Source organism: Hyposmocoma kahamanoa, unplaced genomic scaffold (genome assembly GCF_003589595.1).
Source record: "Hyposmocoma kahamanoa isolate Upper Pololo Valley unplaced genomic scaffold, ASM358959v1 94, whole genome shotgun sequence".
In the NCBI taxonomy this organism is placed as follows: domain Eukaryota; kingdom Metazoa; phylum Arthropoda; class Insecta; order Lepidoptera; family Cosmopterigidae; genus Hyposmocoma; species Hyposmocoma kahamanoa.
The window spans coordinates 12,163,129-12,179,928 of record NW_020654878.1 but is presented as its reverse complement, the minus strand read 5'-3'; the positions used below and the strand labels follow the sequence as shown (position 1 = coordinate 12,179,928).

The 16,800-nt window shown below is 36.1% G+C and overlaps 1 protein-coding gene across 1 annotated transcript in view; it reads right to left on the bottom strand.

Annotated features, from left to right (window-relative positions):
• LOC113238010 (odorant receptor Or1-like) overlaps positions 1-4,004 on the bottom strand; it is a 24,378-nt gene extending 20,374 nt beyond the window's left edge. The window contains exons 1-7 of the mRNA XM_026474727.1: positions 3,822-4,004; positions 3,601-3,730; positions 3,062-3,266; positions 2,503-2,625; positions 2,102-2,224; positions 1,107-1,206; positions 875-979 (exon numbers count right to left, since the gene is read on the bottom strand). Of these exons, the coding sequence (XP_026330512.1) occupies positions 875-979; positions 1,107-1,206; positions 2,102-2,224; positions 2,503-2,625; positions 3,062-3,266; positions 3,601-3,730; positions 3,822-4,004 (969 nt within the window). The remainder of the gene's footprint in view (positions 1-874; positions 980-1,106; positions 1,207-2,101; positions 2,225-2,502; positions 2,626-3,061; positions 3,267-3,600; positions 3,731-3,821) is intronic.
• Positions 4,005-16,800: the final 12,796 nt, after the last annotated feature.

The following is a 16,800-nucleotide window of genomic DNA, read 5'->3' as shown; positions in this document are numbered from 1 at the left end:
GGAATAAATAATCTTTGACTTTGACTTTGACTTTGACTTTGACTTTGGTCGAGTCGAATAATGAAATACATATAATATTAATCTTGAAAATTTTGTTCATTGTGTCAGGGTTCCGTCACTCGCCTGAGGTTACGCTATATGTGCCTACCACTTGTCGCCGGCAGTGCAAGCGTTCAGAGGGTGTTGCACGCACATCTGAATTGTCGCACGGCACGTTTCGTAAGAAAAATCGTCGCAAGGTCGCAATTGCGTAATTATTGTTTAGTGAATGGATGTAAAATGAATGATTCTCAGTGATTTAAATATTAAATCATCATCATCCTCCCATTGCAGGGCACAAGCGTCCTCTAAGAATAGAACTTAGGCCGTACTCCGCCACGCAAGCCCAATTCTGGCTGGGGACTTCACACACAAGGCAAGTTTTTCAATTACATTACAATCCTTGTACAATCCTAGCGTATTCAGTTCCGCACGACTGCAACGTTATTTTCACCTCTCTGACCGCGTGCTTTTTTCAATTTTGTATGAGAGTGATGTATCTGTTAAGTTGTCTGTGGTTGTGCTTTTACTTATAGAAGCTTCGACTTGTCGATTTGTATCGTAATTAGAAATTCTTGCACTTCGTTTAAATTTCCGACTACTGCACTCGTAACTCTTTATGTTTGTTATATCAGGTGGCACTCTGTGCAAATAATTTATCGATGTGACTCCTGTGATTGACAATTCCTGTGATGAACTAACACTAGGAGCTACAAATTTGTTTATTGAATGAATTAAAAAGTACTAAATAGGAGAGCATATTCTACCATCCTAAGAGACCTATCAGTGAAACTATAACCGGTAGATAATAGGCAGGCAGAAAGAAACTATTTACCTCAAAATTTACTTCGTTTCCAAAATAACAGTACAGGATTAATTCAGTTAAAACACAGCACATGTACATTATCATCGAAACGAACTCCATTGAAGCTGGGTTTATCTGTAAAATATCTCAAAAAATAGCCAGTTTAATAACTCAGTCACCCTTGTATTCACGCATTATTTAGCTGCTTAAAATCATTATAAATTTAATGTTTTACTTAATGTTAATACAAATAAATACTTACGTTGACCGTTCTATATGCAGTTGTACAAATAATCCATCCGCTTACAAAAAATAGGTAGAAAATAACTCCACCAAAAACTTCTTGTACTTTTCCATGAAACCTAAAAAGGATATTGTATTTGAATGAACAAATTTATTAGACAAAAAGTTAAAATATACAGGCAATGTATAATAAAAGCTTAAATACTAAATACTAGGATTAAATTATAGGAATGAAACAGGGTCCCCTCAGTAAGGTGCCCAAGATGCTGGCAGCATGCCCCTATGCTGATAGGTTGGGCAAGGTAGCCCTTGGTATTATATTTTGTATATTTTTTAAGGGCGTTTTGTCCCACTGCTGGGCAAAGGCCTCTCCCTTCTTTTACAATTGCTCTCGATCTTGAGCAACATCTGGCCAGTCCCTTCAAAAGGAGTTTACGTAGACATCTTTTTGTACATATAATTTAATTAAAATTTGTTTGTTATCTTTACAATCGCTACACTCTCCCTGCATTACAGAAAAGATACTAAAACAGCCAAGTTAACTCATTTGGAGGTTAAAAATTATTATAAGTAATATTCAGCTTCACCTTAGAAGAAAAATACGCTTAAAACCTTTATAGGCTTATAACATTTGCCCTCGCTGTCTTATAACAAACATTGACTGCCTCCATGACCGAACGATTACTATGCTGGACTGCCACGCAGAATTCCCGGACCAGGAGAAATATTTGTATGGTCTACATATATTTATCTCTTCAGTTTGTACTATATGTCTATGTCTGTACCCATGGCACCCACGATATAGGGTTTCCTTAGTGCGGGGCTATGAGTGCGTGCGTTAAAAAAAACATTGGTTGTTTACGAGGATAAATCATTTGTAAATACTCGTACTATGTACTTAACTAAATCATGTAACAAATAACTCGATAAAACTAGTTATGTCGTGTTTATCCCTACAGTAACTTATGAGAAGAAGTTATCACTAGTTAGCTAAAACTTCTAGACATGGCTTACTTAATAATTTCATCGTAATATATCATTATCCTAGTGAACCGCTCCTGAAGCACTACCGATAAAGGCCTTGATAAACGTGATGCTTCCTCTTTGCTTTTTTCAGCTACATTTTCTAGCTCCAGTCTGAAAATTGAGTACTCCAATAAGATGCTTTTATTGAAATACGATACTTAACTAAACTTATAGATACAGTACACGTGGAAATTAATATTAAAAGGTAATGAGAGAAATAAATTGTTTTATTACACTTTAAACTTAATAAAACTTCTACATTGCACATGTATGAAAAGAACACAGGCAAAATTTTACTGCGTATTTTATGTATAATCCCTAAGTCCCTGAGATGTACGTTTACTTCTCATACGAATATAAAGGAATATACAGAATGTTTTAAAGTTCACCTGAGAATAGACAGTTGCGTTTTGCACTGAGCTAGAAAGAACGATATAAAAGCGTCCATTGTGGTATTACTGAAAGCAACCCATGACGTCTGTATCCATACGTAGATCACTACTATATAGAAGCTGGGAAACAAAGTATAAAATGTAAATAAACAAAGTACTATACGTTTACAGCTTGTGGCGAAAATTATTACGGCGTAGCGGCGTCTACGTCGTAGGACTGAAACATTAGTATTTAAAAGTATAATTTTTTACAGATATTTAGCTACATTTTAAACCTCTCACGGGTTTCCGTGTTTTAGTAAGTGTGAATACCTATTTTATTATGTGTGAATATTAAATAAATAAATAAAATATAGCATTACTCTTCAAGATTATCCTTGACGAATTATTATACGTAGCAGTATTAAATAGCATGTTATAATTATCTTATAATAATAAGATATTTTACAACCAACTGGGTGTATTAAAATCTAACTAGATACGGAACAGATATTGTACTAGAAACTCACTCATATACTGTAAGTAATACGTTAGGAAATATCAAATATAAACTCACTTCGGGCTCGTGTTAGCGTCAAAGGGCAACCATATCGCAAATTCAACGGACTTGCCTTGTGCATACAATATAACCGGGTAGAGGACCCAGAGGAGACAGGTAGAGAGAGCGGCGTTGTTGAATGCCCGCAGGAGCAATCGGGCCTGCATCACGGTTTGAGAGAGGTGCTCCTGGTGATGCGTCGAGTCTTGGTTAAATATCGGACCTGAAAGACATACAGGTAAAAATAACCCATTTTTTACTCATACAGACAACTATAACATCAAAACTTTAATTTCATGCAATTTTTACGTTCTTCTTCTTATCGTATCGATGATATATATACATTAGTATGTCATCGATAAGAACGTAAAAATTGAATGCATGAAATTAAATTTTTACTATAGTGACCCAGAACTCAGAACTTGAATTTTTACGTTAACATTATAACGATATCTTTTTAAATTCCATTCTGCTAACACTTATTAACGCTACTTTTGTAGTTAGTAGTCATTATTTATAAATGTTTTATAATATACTGTAATGTATAGAAACTCCACCTTTCATAATTTCAAGAATTTCTTCGATTTTGTCAGCTTTAATCCACAGTATCATCTGTTTGTAAATACTATCAGAATGTGTCAATAATAAAAACATAGTATTCATGACTTTGTTTGCGTCGTTGCGCACCTAAAAGATGATTAAACTTTATATTTTTTAGTAATGTTTCTTAATGATATTTCTTCTAATTTGCAATTAAAAGCTTTAAAAAAAAGTTTACTTGGTATATTTTCAAAATCTGTTGCACCATGAAGAGTAAAAGAAGGATCAGAATTATTTTCATATAGATACTATGAAAAAGTTTATGAAGCTTCGGTGAATGAGGATTTAATTGATAAATCCCACAAACGTGCAAATTTTTTAGATGAGGTGCTAAGCTAATAAAGGATAATTTCTTGTCCATTGTCTCCAAAGAAACTTTGTTTCTATTCATGGTATTTTATTTTTATGTGAAAGGAAACCCGAGTTAGTGTGACCAGAGTTGAAATCAAAATAGGCTTTCAAAAGTTTCAGTGTCTTATTTATAATTTTCATTACATCGACGATACTGCCATCATTTTGTTATCATATAATTACACATTGGTGCAATCTGACACCCCGTCTGAGAGCTATAAATAATATCACAATTGCAGAGTAGGTATCGGAATTACAGAATTAGAAAGCTAAACTTTTGTTCAAAAGTATTTTGAAAAAATGCTTAAATGAAAATAAAAGTACTATAGTTTCTGTCTATAGTTTTTGTTTATATTACGCTTTAAGTATATTTTTTCTTTTCCTTTTATTATTATGTTTTTATTATTGTACTATTATTACATTTACACATTTCATCTATTTATAGATAAGTCCGGAGATCGGAATACTGTAGCACATTGGTATACTAGTACCGGTTTCGCTCTCTCATAGGCTTAACAAATAGTACGTAACTTTTACAGAGCGGTCTTAAGGTCAATGGCATAGTGATTGGAAATAAATTATTATTATTATTAATTTGAAAAAAATAAATTATATCGAGTTCTTAGGTTTTCGCGATTGTTGCACATAGGAAATGAAACTGTTTTACCGGATTTAAATCGCGTATATTTGTTTTTTCAAACAAACCTTTTTGTTTTGTCAACCAAACCTGTTTGTTGTTGTTTGTGAAAATAAATTAATTGTATAGTACGTTTAAATGATACTAAAATACCTTAACAAGAAGTAACTCAACCCACACAGCAAAAATTAAACATTTCAATATTAAAGTTTGCGGAAATAAAACGTGAAAGAGAATTGGGGTCTTTATTTAGCTTCAAAGCATTAAATGACTCCTTGCTTTCGGGGGGTAGCTGTCAAAACGAAAAAATTCCGAGAGGGTGTGAGGTAGCCCTTTTCTACGAACGCTGTTCGTTAACTATATTTGTTTTATATTTTCTACTTTTCATTTGCAAAAATGAAGCGCTTTTAAGTAAGCCGTTCTCACAGGTTATTTAAAAGAGAAAAAAGGTTTGGTGGTAATCTATTTTTGGAAGTACTTATTTGTATTTGTTGCCATGCCGGGTACGATTCCCGGGCAGGGTAGAAATATTTCTTTGGTCTACATTTATTTCTCTCGTGAGTTTATAATTTGTGGTTGTGTATTGTAGCCGTGAGACCCAAGTAGAAGATGATGAGGATCCCGACGAGCTCGTAAAATTAAAAGACGATTTGAGTTGACTGTAATGTATTGGCAATAGGTTATTGGTTTATGGGGGCCATTAATCGTTAAACACTGGTGGTTTCTTAAAGAAGTACAATTCGAAAGTGGACGTCCTTTTTGATCTTTTTGAGTTCATACAAAAAATTCGTTATATTGTGGTAGAGGTGAATTAACATGTACGTGGTGTTAGTTGATTGGTTCAAAAAAGGCACCTACGTGTGTGCCTCTGGCGAGCGCTTTGAAAGTTATATTAAATTTTACTACAAAATTCAATTGCGTTCGCAACATATTCCCGGGCGTTGAGTGTACTCAACATAACAAATGAAAAAACGAAATAATGCTTTATACATAATTATTATGGGCAAGCTATAAGAAGTGGACAGAGGTTGTTGTATGCTCTCCTAAAAACGCCTTTCTTGGCACGAATATCGGCGACTTTGGCGACGTTATCCTTACCCGGATACAGCCTCACGACTCGCCCAAGCAGCCACAGAAGCGGTAGAAGCCCGCGTTCTATGATGAGAACCAATGTGCCGATCTGCAAGTTGTCTGCTGACGAATGCCATTTCATCTTCTGCTGGAGGAGAGTAATGTACTCATTAGCAAATCGATTCCAAAAATGTTGCTTGAGTTTTTCAATTCTTTGGACCCTCTCGAATCGTGTAATATTTGCTTCAGTCAGTGATGGTTGTGGGACTGACAGAAGCGAGCGTCTAATAAAGAAATGAGAGGGTGAGAGGTAGGTGAGATCAGGTGGATCAGTAGATAAGTGTCTTAGGGGTCTAGAATTAAGGATACCTTTTATCTGTATCAGGCATGTGTTCATCTCTTCGTAAGTCAAATAAGTTAAAGTGAGAACTCGTCTTAAGTGATGTTTTACACATTTAGTGGCAGCCTCCCACAGCCCCCCAAAATGAGTGAATAAGCCGGAATAAACTTGAAATTAATATTTTGTTCAACCATACCTGATTGCAAGGAGTTACAGTGATTTTTTTAAAAGTTATCAAGCTCATTCGAAGCCCCGGAAAATGTAGTACCATTGTCAGAATACAGAGTTTGAGGCTTGCCCCGACGAGGCATGAACCGGCTGAGAGCAGCAAGAAAGCTTGTTTGGTTAAGCTCGTGACAAGTTCCAGGTGAAGAGCCTTTAACTGAAAGACAGACAAAAATTAATATATATGATTTAATTGTTATACTACCCCTACCCTTACGATAGGCTATCAGCACTGAATCGGCGTAATCCATCCATATGTGTAAAAAAGGGTATTCTAATTGTGTTCGATCTGTAGGTAAGTCGCCCAATATCATTTGAAAGGGTTTAGCCTTAAGCCTAATGCATCGAATGCAATCGCCTACTATTTTTCGAGCAAAGTTCCTACCACCCAGAGGATAAAATGTTTGCCGTATGCTTGAAAGCAATAGGTGGGGTGGGGCGTGCAACAAAGCTATGTGTTGTGTAGCGAAAATTAATTTTGTCAAATGATGTTTGCCACACAGTGAAATTGGGTGCTTAACGTCATAACTATAATAATAATTCTTAAGACGACCGCTGACACGCATTAAATTATGTTAATCTAAAACTGGTGTTAACGAAAGCAATCGACTTTTTGATGATAAGGGTTTCCTTTACGAAAGCAACAGGAAACATTTCCTTTTGTGCTAAGTGTAGCAATTTATTTTTACATGTTTGTATTTCTGTGTAAGTTAAATTAGACGTGATTTTTTGAATTTTATTTTTGCAATTGTGTAAAAATCGATAAATATATGCTAACATTATCTATGTTTGTGTGTGTGTTTATGTGCAGTGAAGTTTCTGGCAGTGTTTCATTTCAAGTTTCTTTGTATTAGCTGAAGAAAAGCTGGACCTATCCACCCCAGTGTGGATGTGCGGATGTCATTAGCCTTCATCCCCCGTGACACGAGATCTGCCGGGCTAAGTTCAGAAGGTACGTAACGCCACGTCTGTCCGCGCGTGCTTTCTTGTGTCTCATTTACACGGTTACGAACAAATTGCTTGAGACGGTTAGATGAATCTGTGAGCCAGCCTAACACTATCATGGAATCCGACCAAAAGTAACTACGATTAACACTCACGGTCAATGATGTTACGACCTTTGTCCAGAGTCTTGCACCCAACAAGGTTCCTCAAAGTTCAAGCCGAGGAATTGTGGATGACTTAAGAGGAGCCACCTTGTTCTTTGAGGCCATAAGACGAACGCAAACTGCTCCATTTCCGTACACTGTCCTGACATAGACTGATATGCCATATGCTCGTTCAGACGCGTCTGTGAAAACATGTAATTGAATTACTGACGGTGAGTCGCTGAGTATCCATCGATATATTCGAAGTTCATTTAAATTTGAAAGTGATACTGCGAAAGAAACAAATTCATTTTTGATGTTTACGGGAACCTCGTCGTCCCACTCACATTTTTCTTGCCAAAGCTTTTGTATAATAAATTTAGCTTCCACTATGCATGGCCCGACGAGTCCCAAAATACTTAAGTTACTTGACTTATCACTGATAAAATGTTACGTTTTGTAATTTTTTGAGGAATTTTGATGTCTATAGAGAACAACTTATGATCTAAATTTGAATTCCAATACAAGCCCAGCATTCTACAGGTTAACGTACTGTCAAGATTAAGAGCCTGCTGCTATCTTCTTTCAATACAAAATTTGATTTTAATAATTCGGGGCAATTGGATTGCCATTTACATAAATTAAACTTTGCTGACTCTAAAGTACTCACAACGCCTTTGCTTATGAGTCAATGGAGTCGCTGCCACTGAGAAAATCGTCAACGTCAAAGTTGCGTTGTATTGCAGGTCTGACGCGAGGATCATGGCATTGATCAGCAAGAAAAACTAGACACTTTGTTGCTAGATACGGTGCCGACGCTGGCTATACGTGGCCGGCTCGAAGGACCATATGTAGCCGCCAGACCCAAGTAGAAGACGATGAGGATCCGGACGAGCTCGTAAATTTAAAAGACGATTTAAGTTGACTGTAATATATTGGCAATAGGTAATAAATAAATAATAATTTACGGGAGTAGTGCCATTAATCGTTGAACAGTGGTGGTTTCTTAAAGCAGTACAATTCGAAAGAACGTCCTTTTTGACCTTTTTGAGTTCATACAAAAAATTCGTTAAATTGTGGTAGGGGAGAAATAACATGTATGTGGTGTTAGTTGTTTGTTTCAAAAAAAGGCGCCTACGTAATGTGCCCTAGACGAGAGTTTAGTTAATGCTTTGAAAGTTATATTAAATTTTACTACAAAATTGAGTTGCGTTCGCAACATGTATGAATTTGTCCACGGCACCCGCGATACAGGGTTTCCCATGTGTCATTATTATTAGTTGTTATTATAATTCGCTAACTTTATGTTACCTTAATAGATGTTTTCTAAAGCCATATCCAATACTTTCTTGCCTCATGGTAAATAATAAAATTTTACGCTATTCTACTGTTTACTGTGTACACGCCTTCTGAAGACGTTTATTACAACAAGTCAAACATGTATAATTATCTAACAACAACTTTATAGCAGGTGATTATTTAACCCATAATCACATAACATTCGTCAGTTTTATATTATTAAAGCCATACACTAGTTCTTGGAATTTGTTTCTGTTTTCGTAATATAAAAGGGAATGCACTCTTTGTTGTTGTTTGCATTTATTTACATTTTATTGACAGAGCGGTAGTAGCCAATGGGAGAAAGGTAGCATTTCGACGCAGAGGTCAACGGTTATTTTTTTTATAATATCAAGTGACGGAACGAACTGATGGTAAGATATTCGCCTGTCCATAACGGTTGCAGTGCCACTCAGAGCTTTAAATCGCAAAGATCTGAGAGGGACTGCCACTGCACCCATCACCCTGAGACATAAGTTGACAAGTCCCATTTGCTGTAATTTCACCAGCACCCTTATCTTTACCTTTTTTTTAACCGGAACGCAATAACGCTAACATTACTGCTAGGCGGCAGAAATAAGTAAGGTGGCAGTATTTCCCTGGTCGAACTCTTTCACAACAACCTCTACTACTGCTAAAACCTGCTGTTCGAACCTATATGGCAGCATGTACCTACGATTTTAATTTCTAAATTAGATATGTAAATCTATGAATGTATTTGAAATCTTGTTAATAAGAATATACCTATACCAGACAGCCACATAATTGCCTGGTCTCTAATTAGTGAAATACCTATACTGTGATTGCCAGAGCAATAGAATTCTAATGCACTTCCCAGAACATCCAGATCCGAACGAATTTAGAAAATCAGTAATTTAGAGAATTAATATACATAAAAAATCTCAATAACACATAAATTTAGAAAAGTTGGCCCTACCGAGAATCGAACCCGGGACCTTCGCATCCAGCGTCTACAATGTAAACCGTTAGGCACCGATGTTTAGTACTCATATCTTTTGCTAACGGTTCAGGAAAATATTATGATGAAACCTGCATGTGGAAGAAGGTCCCACAGCCCTTGGAATGCGTGTGAGTAGTGCGCCAGTCCCACAACATAGAAACACATCCGTCGCGCTTGGCGCGCTGGTTCCCCAGACATGGCAAAAACGGTTCTTTGTCAATAATGAATTCTACCGTTATGCGACTAAAAAAAGCTGTAATGGGTTGTCAGAAACCCTGTTATTCCGCTGTTTTGTAGCTCTGCATACAACATGACGATACTAGCGAATGAATGTTGTGTAGGTATGCCAGATGGTTCATTCCTTAGATTTTTCCTTTTTTTGTGAATCCTAAATAGTTTAAATTAGAAAAAAAGATATTTAGACATACGTACTTACTTTTTATTTTTTATTTTTTTAGTTAAAATAACGAACTTGTAAAATACAACTTTTCCGGAGACTAAATGCAATTGAAGCATTGGGAACAACAAGGGCGTTCGGCACCCTAAGCCCGTTTTGATGCATCAAAACATTTATAACACTGTATATATCTTGTGACAAAAACTCATTTCGATCTCCCTTCTAAATGTAAACGTAACGTAACGTAACGTAAGTTTCATTCATTTAGAAGGTGGCGCTTCGCCCTTGTCGCATGGATGGAATGTGCGTTTGAATTTCGGACACGTTGCCACTTGCAGTTTGTAAAAACTTCTTTTAATATAAAAAATGTCTGAAACGAGCGACTTCATCCTCAAGATGGAGCATCTAGGAGGCCAGTGAGACCGGGTGAAGATGATTCTGTTGATTCATTTAAATCCAGCCAATGTAATGAATGATTAAAATACGTTTAATTTTTTATCAATGTAACTTTTAAATAAGATTGCTTCACAATTTGTTTCCTTAAAAACCAATAGTAAAACAAAGGCCCCATTAATTTACCGGTTTGGTGAAATCATAGATATGAAACAAGGGCGTATCCGCCCTACATCGTATTATCATATACAAGGAAAAAAAATATTTTCAAATGTCTCTGATTGTTTTAAAATCTTTTGACTAAATCATAGGACAAATAATAAAATCAAGTATATAAGAGTCATACTTTACATATTAAAAAGATACAAGACATTAAAACTTTATTTTCAATTTTCTCGAATCTCACTTTTACGTGATTTTATGTTATTACACCCAATGCTTCAATTTCGATTCAAGGACCCTGGCAATACCACGGCAATACTGATTGTATAAACACTATTGCTGTTCAATCGCGGATAATGGCGTTAACGCAATGAAATCAAATCTGCTACTGTTATAAAGTGACTAAAGAGAAATTTTTATTGAGAGATGAGAGATGAGAAATTATCCAATAATTTGATTAGCGCCATCTCTCGTTCACGGCCATTGCATATTTACACTTGTTCGCGCGATGCAATCGCAACAGCAGTATAACAACAGGAGTTTAAACAGTTGTACGATAATGAGTTATACATTGCTTAAGAATAATGCATTACATTGTCTACTATTGTAATAATGACTACACTTATGGTTCACACTGATCGACACGGGCTCTGTGCACCTTCAGCATCGCCGATGCAAGCGACACACGCCTTACGTTGACACCGCAGGATCGCTACTCTTTGCTGCTGAGCGACGATACGCGACGAATTCCGCCACCGCTACCACGGCACAGGCGGCGCTGTCATCACGACGAGACAGTCTCGTAAAGTTACCAACTAGTTCGGAGATCACAAAATATTCCTAAGTAGGTAGTTTGACTAAAATATATTCCGTTTTCTATCAACTACGTTTTACTAGTACGAACCAACAAACTTTCCAAAGGTGTCTAAATCCCCATCCCGCATTGAACCAATGTGGCGGACCGTCTCCAAGGAATAGGAAACGCCCTGTAGTAAGATGACAATCTTGTAATTTTAAACTATTCTTATTTTTGCGCATCCATATTGGATCGTCATATTTTATTCTGATTAGTATTTAGCCTCGCTTACTACGCCATAAAAGTGATCATAAAGAATTCAGCAATATTATGGTTAATAACATGCTTCGTGCCCTTGGTGTAATAAAGCAATATGTGGTCACACGTCAATAGTGCTTTTAGTAACGTTTGTTCAGTCGCTAATTTCGTTCATAGATTCTGTAAACCACTGTCCTAAAAGTTGTCATTTGCAGATGTGGCCATATTATAGAATAGGCGCGACTTTAAATGCATAAGATTTGCGTATTTGGGAAAAAAATCAAACATGACAATGTGTTAAAAATCTGATAGCGTGTCTCCAAGTACAAAAATAATAAGTCTTTACACATAAACAGGGACTATTTCTTAAAAGCACATCGTTTGCAGTGAACATAGTGTTTAGTCACATTTAACAATACCCGCGGGACGTCAATGGTTTCTTGTAACTATGTGATTCGTTGTATAAGCTTAGTAGCAGTAGAGCTCCTTGTGAAAGAGTTCATCCAGAGAAGTACTGCCACCTTAAATTTTTCTGCCGCCAAGCAGTAATGTGACCATTACTGCGTTCCGATTTTGATGGGAAAAAGTGCTGGTAAAATTACAGGCACATGGGACTAGTCAACTTCTGTCTCAGGGCGACAGGCGCCGTGGCAGTGCCCCTGAGATCTTTTTCGATTTAAAGTTTTGAGTGGCACTACAACTGCAATGGACAGGCGTGTCGCTTACCACCAGGCTCACGGCGGCATTAACACATCCCGTTACTTAGTATCATAAAAAAGAAATACTTGGAATTTATAAAAATTTCAAAGATTTATTTATCCGAAACCTCTTAACATAGCATCACATTGAAGTAAAAATTCAAGACCCTGTTTTTCCAAAAATTCAAAACATTTTTTTTGTTTGTTTTAAAGATATAGAATGATCCATGTCGGTTAAATTATGAACTCTGTACACAGACGCCGTTTCGTATTTTTTATGGCATCGAAATATTCAAGTTATGCTACTTTAATTCAAAAGAAAAAATATACTTGCAGAAAATTAAAAGCTCGAAAGAAAATTCCATTAAATTCTAATTACAATTTATCTCAAGTATCGTATTTTATAATCGTATTTCGGGTAATTCTGATAAAAGCATGGCAGGATTAAGGCCATTTGGTAATATTCGCCATACTAAAGTTAGCTGAGCAAGGATGAGCCTGAACAGTGAGAGTGGAAGCAAACGGCTAAATTATGTTTCAAGTTTGCTCCGCTTATGCCATTTTATGGAGACCCGTGTCGCCGCCAGCAATATTTTTCCTATGTTATTGCTCCCGACTTTTGGATTTGCATAAATAACTGGAAATGTAAAAGCTTTTAAAGAAAAATTAAGAACAATTCCAACAATCGCTACTCTTATTTGTTGTCGTCTTTGAAGTCTTTTTTCTAATATTCAACTTCATAAAATCGTAATGTATACAAGTAACTTTTATTTCTCAGTCTATTGGTACTCATTAGACGTTTTAGGAAACTTTTGTTTTGAATAACAGTCACAATATTCACGGAAGTGGCAAATATCTTAAGAGTATTTTTTAAATTACTGAATACCGAATTAGTGTACCTACTTGTGATCTACATATAAGTCTCTCACAGGGTAATTATTAATAACAAATACTCTTTAATGCACAAACAGACAAATACAATAAAAGGAAAAGAAAAGATAATCGGCCTTACTGCTAGATAGCAATCATTTCTAGGTAACATTTGGGTCAAAGGGTAAATTAAAAAAATAATAATGAACTGAGGACAAAATAAAAGCTCTCTATACGAATTTAATACGTTATTATATACATTTACATTTGCACTGAAATAAATTATTAGAATTATTAATGTGTTTTATTTATTTTTAATTTGCTTTTATAAATAAATTCATTTTCTTTATTAATAGAAATAATGTTGTTAAAATAAAATATTTACAAAATTTATGTAGCATGATTGTAGGTAGCATTTTAAAGTTATTCCGTAGATACCACTATAGTTTCTTCTTTCAATTTTCTTATATACAGAGTAGCATTAACTATAATTATATTAGAACTTGATATTCATGGTATATTATAGCCACTTGAGACTTTTGACGAATGTCAATAGTGCTTTTATCACATGAAAATAATACGAACTACATGACAGAAATTATGTATAAGGGAAATTTTATAACTCTTCTATTTAGTAGCAGTAGAGCTCCTTATGAAAGAGTTCATCCAAGGAAGTACCGCCACCTTACCTATTTCTGCCTCCAAGCAGACATGTGAGCATTACTGCGTTCCTGTTTTGATAAAGGTGCAGTGAAATTACAGCCACATGGGACTTGTCAACTTAAGTCTCAGGGTAACGGGCGCAGTGGCAGTGCACCTCAGATCTTCGCAAAAGATCTTTGCGATTTAAAGCTCTGTGTGGCACTTCAACTGTTATGGACAGGCGCGTTGTTTACAACCAGGCGCACGACTTGTTCGTCCCGTCACTTCTTATCATTAAAAAAAAAAGCATAAACATTAACGACTAACTACGTTCGTAGAGATTTTTAAGCCTGTTGTCATTTTGGCCTTATTGCATCAAAGGTGCGAATTCAAAACTCGGCAAAACCCCTTTCAAAACTGGGAAGTTGGTGCAAAGTGGGTATTTCCGTAGAAAAGCGCGAAATCTTTGTCGCGATGATTGTCTCCAAGGTGGCACGCCCGCCCATTGTTATCGTAGCGTGAATTACCAGGTAATGGGCCGCATTTACAGCGTACGTGCCCCGACATTCATTAAACCGTCTAATTAAACTGGCGAGATTCCGACGAATCCGCCTTTTGAGACGCTACGCCGCCGTGCCTGCGCACCGCTTCCTACATATTTCTTTCCTGAAAATTTTAAACGTTTAGCATTCCTTGTTTCTCGGCGTTAATGAACGAGCTTTAGGCAGACGCGGTGCTAGGTATTTAAGTACGTGCCTAACTTCTATTGTTTTCGTCAAGGGAGAGGCACAGGATGAGAGTACACAACAGGTACCTGCAGGCTTACGTGGATTTTGCTAGGCTTTTTGTTAATGACCATTATGGATATCAGTCGATATTAATTTAAAAATTGTAAGAAACATACAACATTCATGTTTAAACCATCTGATTTTTCTAATTCACCCTGCGTACGTACCTGTATCGAGTAGGTTACTAGTAAGTAATGCAGGCATTTTAAGCGGGCTACACGCGAATGTTCTATCAAGCTTATTAGCTATTATGCAAACACCGAGTGCAGTAATTACGCGGTTTTCATTAGTTACGAGCTAATTACTTGCAGCTACATGCGCAACCGCGTAATTTATTATTCACGGTAAGCCTCTGCTTTGAGGCTTTCAATTTTTTAATGAAGGACTAATATGCCCCGTTTTAAGTTTTTAACCGCACCGTTTTAAACATTAATTTGCGGAAAAAGTCCAGCTTTTGCGTCATGCTTTATGACATTAGTTCTTCTGCAGACGAAATAAATATTAATTAGCACCAGTATCACAGACCACATGCATAAATGTGGATCTCCGAAACTTCATTTTAATTGTTAACAAACACCACCGCAAAGTCCTCTAATGGACGTTAACTTATGCCTTGCATTCGTAATTAAGCGTACACGCTTCGGAAACTTCACGTAAACTGATATTTTGGCGCGGCGATTTCAGTTGTGCTGGCTCGGCACCCAATAATTAACAGTACTCCCAAAGGGATCAAATGTGCCTACTGCGAACGGACGCCTTTCATTTGCTGATCCCAAATTAAAGGTATAGGACCAGAGAACTAGAGACGTTGCACGAAGTTTGTTTTAACACACTGCAACGACAGACGACGGGTTGCGAGTGCTGATTGCCTTTGCATTGTAGCAAATAAGATAGTGTTGAATCAATTACAATTCGCTTGCAACTTCTCGGGTAGATACTGCTAATTAGATGCCGTTGACGAATTTTCACATAATAATATATTTAGATATTTACAAACCCTTTATTCCGAAATACCATACGAGGATTCGAAACTATCAAGTTCTCGATTTTCTTAGATAATTATCATGCATCGAGTAGTTATATACTCGATGTTATCATGATAATTATCTATGCTGATTTATAGTTTAGTCTTTTTAATTTTTGACTAAAAATGACGAACAGTGAGAACAGTAAATAAACATGAAGAAAACTTTTGAAAATGCAATTTGACTTGTGACATTTTTTGAAATTGACATTTGGAACGTTTGAATTGGTCTCTGACACAAATATATGGCATGAAATTGTTAGCGGTAGCATTTCGTTGTTCCAAGCGATTTTACAAATACCAATAATACATTACAAAATTACCAAACTCTATTTATGAGGACAATTATCAATGATAATTATCACTTCAAACCATGTTATGTACGTAGCTTGATTTTGATAATTTATACAATTATTAATTAGTAAATAAACACTTAACTATGTATTTAGCTTGTTTAATTCTAGCTCTCTGTAAATAGTATATTGTGGTCCATTTTAGCAGCAGTAGAGCTCCTTGTGAAGGAGTTCGTTCAGGGAAGTATTGCCACCTTACCTATTTCTGCCGCCAAGCAGTAATGTGAGCATTACTGCGTTGCGGTTTGGAAAAGTAAAGGGTGCTGGTGAAATTACAGGCACATGGGACTTGTCAACGTATGTCTCAGGGTGACGAACGCAGTCGCAGTGCCCCTAAGATCTTTACGATTTAAGATTCTGAGTGTCTGTTGCACATTATCTTATTATCTTTATACCTAAGTTATTGTATTGTATTTTAACTGTAATTTCATGTGCCATAAAGAATATTTCATTCATTCATTCAAGATATCGTTCAAAATAATCGACGTTTGAAATCTGTCGCGCTTCAAATGCATTGCCGCGGATGATTTTGTGGAACAGAACGAACATTTCGAAAAATAGGTAAGAAGAAGAAAACAAAATTATTTTGTTATTGAACAGACGTAAAAAATATTTACAAGTCTTATAAAATCTTCTACCTTAGAACAATACTGTTTTAAAGGCAATAAGATTTTTTGGCAGTTTTACCTTAAATACATTACGGAAATTATTTTATGATTAACTTATTTATTAATTAACATCCATCTTCTACGTAACATTATGGAG